General features: G+C 47.1%; 1 protein-coding gene across 1 annotated transcript; it reads left to right on the top strand.

The window, feature by feature from the left end:
* Nucleotides 1-996: 996 nt before the first annotated feature.
* On the top strand, nt 997-4,090 carry smtnl1 (smoothelin-like 1). The gene is made up of 5 exons (XM_067598331.1): nt 997-1,574; nt 1,900-2,401; nt 2,740-2,845; nt 3,717-3,806; nt 3,906-4,090. Exons 1-5 carry the CDS (start codon nt 997-999, stop codon nt 4,088-4,090), a joined length of 1,461 nt encoding a protein of 486 aa, XP_067454432.1.
* The last annotated feature ends 398 nt before the right edge of the window (nt 4,091-4,488 follow it).

Genomic DNA, 4,488 nt, shown 5'->3' with positions numbered 1-4,488 from the left:
GATCTGACCAGGACTGTATGATATCGGTCAATGATTTATTAAAGCTAATTCCAACAGTGCAGCACAGTAGACAGAAATAATATGACTGGAGATATCAGCTACTGAAGAGGGACTGATCCCCATGTGACAGATGGTGGCAGCTGTGCAGGTGTTCCTCTGAATCCACGTCCACTTCCACAGGCTGATAAGCATGCGAAAAGACCAGTTAAATAGTTTGCCTCCAGCTAATGTGACAAACGGGGCCTCTGTGTTAGGCAACTTCAATACTCTGGCTTACATTTGTTTTGTATTTTCCTTTTGGTTTTGTCAACCTTGAGAACTGTCACTCTTGGTGCGGTTCAATCACTCCTGCTCCTCATTTTCTGCTGCTTCCTTTAAGGCGTATGTAGCTGGGTTTGCCTTCTTGTCAATATGCTGTGTGTTGCTGTGAGATCACCTATTGATATGGTGATGTTGTTTATAGTTAATAAGTTAACTATTAATCAGAGTTCCAAATTGATAGCTTAGTAAATTTGAAGACTGAATTTGGCTGACCCAAGGGTGGTGCCCTGTTATTTTTAATTATTATTAATAATCTCTATCGATTTTAATCATTAATTATTATCTTTAATAATCAGTAATTATTGCCGATAGCCAAACTTGTAGCCAAGGCCCAACAAAATGGTGCCCCGTGTGAGGCAGAGTATTGTTGGCAATTATTCATAATTGTGCAATATTAATTTCAGCATAATCTTAGACAATCCAAAATCCTTTAGAGTCAACACAACTAGTCTGCCACAGGAGTAGATATCTAGCTGTACTTACAAACAAGTGCAGTGTGGTTCAAATCGAATTTAGCTAAAGCAATTAATAACCCAAATTAAAACAGGGAAACAGGTTAATATCATATGTTTATCTATGCAAGGCTCCTTTCATATGTTGATTTGTGCGCCCTCCTGTGGCCGGTGGTGGTAAATATAGTGACCGGAAGATGTCAGCTCGTCCCTTTTTCCACTGATGATCTCAAATTTGGGCAAGGAGCTGTACTTGACTGTAGCCAAACCTGTAGCCAAGGCCCAACACCTGAAATACACAAGTTTGTTTATTGTTGTCAGGGAGCTGCTGCAGACTCCGCCCTCACAGGAAGCACACCTTCATCCTGCCCCCTGTGACATCATCAGTGTCAGACCTGCCAGGGGCGGAGCCTCAGAAACATCAGCATGTTCTCCTCGACTTCCCGTCCGACCTTTTGTGAAAATGAGAGACAGCTCGTCCCTCCCGTCCTCTCCAGGTGCAGGGGGGGGGCGGAGGCGTCTCCCCTGCTCCCTGCCCTGCTCCCCTCTGTTGGGGAGGAGAAGCTGGAGGTCCCCCCCTTTCTCATCGACTCCCTCCGCTCTGTCACGCCTCTGGGTGGAAGCAGCTCTGCAGAGAAGCAAAACCAGCTGCCGCCCCCCCGCCTGTTCCAGAGGGGAGGGGGAGGGTGAGGAAGAGGAGGAGGAGGAGGGGGAGGGGGAGACAGGTGAGGACGGAGATTCGGAGCTGCTGTGTTTGGACAGCTGGAGCTGCTGTCAGCTGACTCCCTGCAAGTGTTCCAGGTATGTTATTTTACACTTAAAACACTCAGATGATCAGCTGACTGTTATCAGTATTAAAGTGTCAAACTTTTAAAAATGTGTATTTTGCAAAAAAATTAAATAAAAGGGATAAAAACAAAGAATCAGAAATAAAAGATTAAAACATGAGTGATAACAGCTCTGATATAAAGCTGAAGAAGACTGATTATTGATTATTGGTCTGTTGCACTGAAGTTATTTTCATAGCAAACAACTAAAACATTGAAACACTTTTAAATATCAAACTGAGTCACACAGACATACCTGAGCTATCAGCAGTTTTCACTGATCTTCATCCCCCTGTCAGGTGTCCCAGCGCTCCTCCATATGAAGAAGATGTTCAGACAGTTTCTTCATTCAACAAACACCACCAGGGATCAACTGCACTGTCTCAGAGGACAGTTGCCCAGGAGACAGACACCCAGGAGACAGACACCCAGGAGACAGACGTCAAGGAGACAGACACCCAGGAGACAGACGTCAAGGAGACAGACACCCAGGAGACAGACACCAAGCAGACAGTTGACCAGGAGACAGACACCAAGGAGACAGACGTCAAGGAGACAGACACCCAGGAGACAGACACCAAGCAGACAGTTGACCAGGAGACAGACACCAAGGAGACAGACGTCAAGGAGACAGACACCCAGGAGACAGACGTCAAGGAGACAGACACCCAGGAGACAGTTGACCAGGAGACAGAGGGGGACAGTGAGGAGAGTTTACCCAGAGTAAGAGCTCTACAGCTGGGTGAAAGCTCCGGGCTCTACCCCAGTCTGAGTCAGTGGAGGATCACAGCTGGCACTCAGGTGAGATGACTCAATCACGTCTGTTCACCTAAAACTGTCCCTGACTGTTTCTGATCTGCCTCTCATGTGACCAGCAGCCAATCAGCAACCACTCTGAAGAAATCTTAAATTCATAGAGTTCAAGTTTTACTTTACACTCATTGATCCCTAAATGATAAAACAAACTATTTACTATTCAACTTTAAAATATTTAAACTTCACTCCCACTGACAGTTATCTCATTACCTGAAACTTCAGCTGCTTTCAGGACACGTTAACATGTTCTGCAGCTTCACCTGAGTGTTCAAGCTCAATGTTTCACACTCTCACTCTCCTGTCTGGACCTTTGTTTCCTCGAGGCTGAACTGAGCAAGAAACAGAAACAGGAAGGCCACAACTTCCACACTTGTTTCCATGGCAACAACAGTGATGATCACCTGCAGCAGCTCTGTGTGATGATCTCAGGTGAGAGCACCTGTCCTCATCTGTCCTCTCTGTCTCCACCTGTCCTTTCTGTCTCCACCTGTCTCCACCTGTCCTCACCTGTCTCCACCTGTCCTCTCTGTCTCCACCTGTCTCCACCTGTCTCCACCTGTCCTCATCTGTCCTTTCTGTCTCCACCTGTCCTCTCTGTCTCCACCTGTCTCCACCTGTCCTCTCTGTCTCCACCTGTCTCCACCTGTCCTCATCTGTCCTTTCTGTCTCCACCTGTCTCCACCTGTCCTCATCTGTCCTTTCTGTCTCCACCTGTCTCCACCTGTCCTCATCTGTCCTCTCTGTCTCCACCTGTCTCTACCTGTCCTTTCTGTCTCCACCTGTCCTCATCTGTCCTTTCTGTCTCCACCTGTCTCCACCTGTCCTCTCTGTCTCCACCTGTCCTTTCTGTCTCCACCCGTCTCCACCTGTCCTCACCTGTCTCCACCTGTCCTCTCTGTCTCCACCTGTCCTCACCTGTCCTCTCTGTCTCCACCTGTCCTCACCTGTCCTCTCTGTCTCCACCTGTCCTCTCTGTCTCCACCTGTCCTCACCTGTACTCACTTGTCTCCACCTGTCTCCACCTGTCCTCACCTGTACTCACCTGTCCTCACCTGTCTCCACTTGTCCTCACCTGTCCTCACCTGTCTCCACCTGTCCTCACTTGTCTCCACCTGTCCTCACTTGTCTCCACCTGTCCTCACCTGTCTCCACTTGTCCTCACCTGTCCTCACCTGTCTCCACCTGTCCTCTCCTGTTCTCTATTTGTCCTCTTTGTCTCCACCTGTCCTCACCTGTCCTCACCTGTCTCCACCTGTCTCCACCTGTCCTCACCTGTCTCCACCTGTCTCCACCTGTCCAGGTGTATCAGGTGAGCAGACTGACTGTGCTGCTGATTTGAGCTTCATCCTGAAGAAGGTGTTTGAGTCCACCTCCTGCAGTAAGAGGACAGGTGAGAAGATCAGGGAGAATATATTCAACCACCTGAGTCTGTGTGTGTTCAGGTGAGCTGCAGGTGGATCTGTGTTGTAAATTGATGTTTTTTCTGCAGATCGTCCGGTTGAATCTTGTAGCTTCTGTTCAGAGGAGTTCAGCATGCAAATCAGGAAACATCACTGCAGAAACTGTGAGCAGGTAACAACTAAACTCTCAGAAACCAGGACTAGTGAAAACTCTGAGTTTGTTCACCTTGAGATGAAGGAAACGCAGGGTTTTCAGTTCCAGAGAGAGAGGTGACTTAAACTCAGGGTCCGTTACCATGGTAACTTAAGAGTTAGTTAATGACCCAGAGATTCCAGAACAGCTGATCAGAGTCAGTTCAATCAACTCTGAATAGAGTTAAACTCACATGTGATGAATGAAAAAAGCCATCATTAATGGAGCTCCGATACTACGGGTCGCCATGGCAACAGGTAAATGAAAGGCTGAGCCTCGATTTTAATCCAGTGGACGTAGAGATATTAATGTATGTGGACAGAGTCTGAGTCAGAGCGGGAAACGTGTCAATAAAGTTTTATTCAGTGTCGTCCATTAATTCATCATTTACCAGACTTACATTTCCTTAATGATGATAAAGTGGAATCTGACTGTGTATCAGGCTGCAGCTACGTTTTAAATATATTTGTTCAGATTTA

The sequence above is a fragment of the Thunnus thynnus genome, chromosome 9, assembly GCF_963924715.1.
Source record: "Thunnus thynnus chromosome 9, fThuThy2.1, whole genome shotgun sequence".
Taxonomy (NCBI): Eukaryota; Metazoa; Chordata; class Actinopteri; order Scombriformes; family Scombridae; genus Thunnus; species Thunnus thynnus.
Note: the sequence above shows the minus strand (reverse complement) of the source record. Positions and strands in the feature narration are given on the sequence as shown.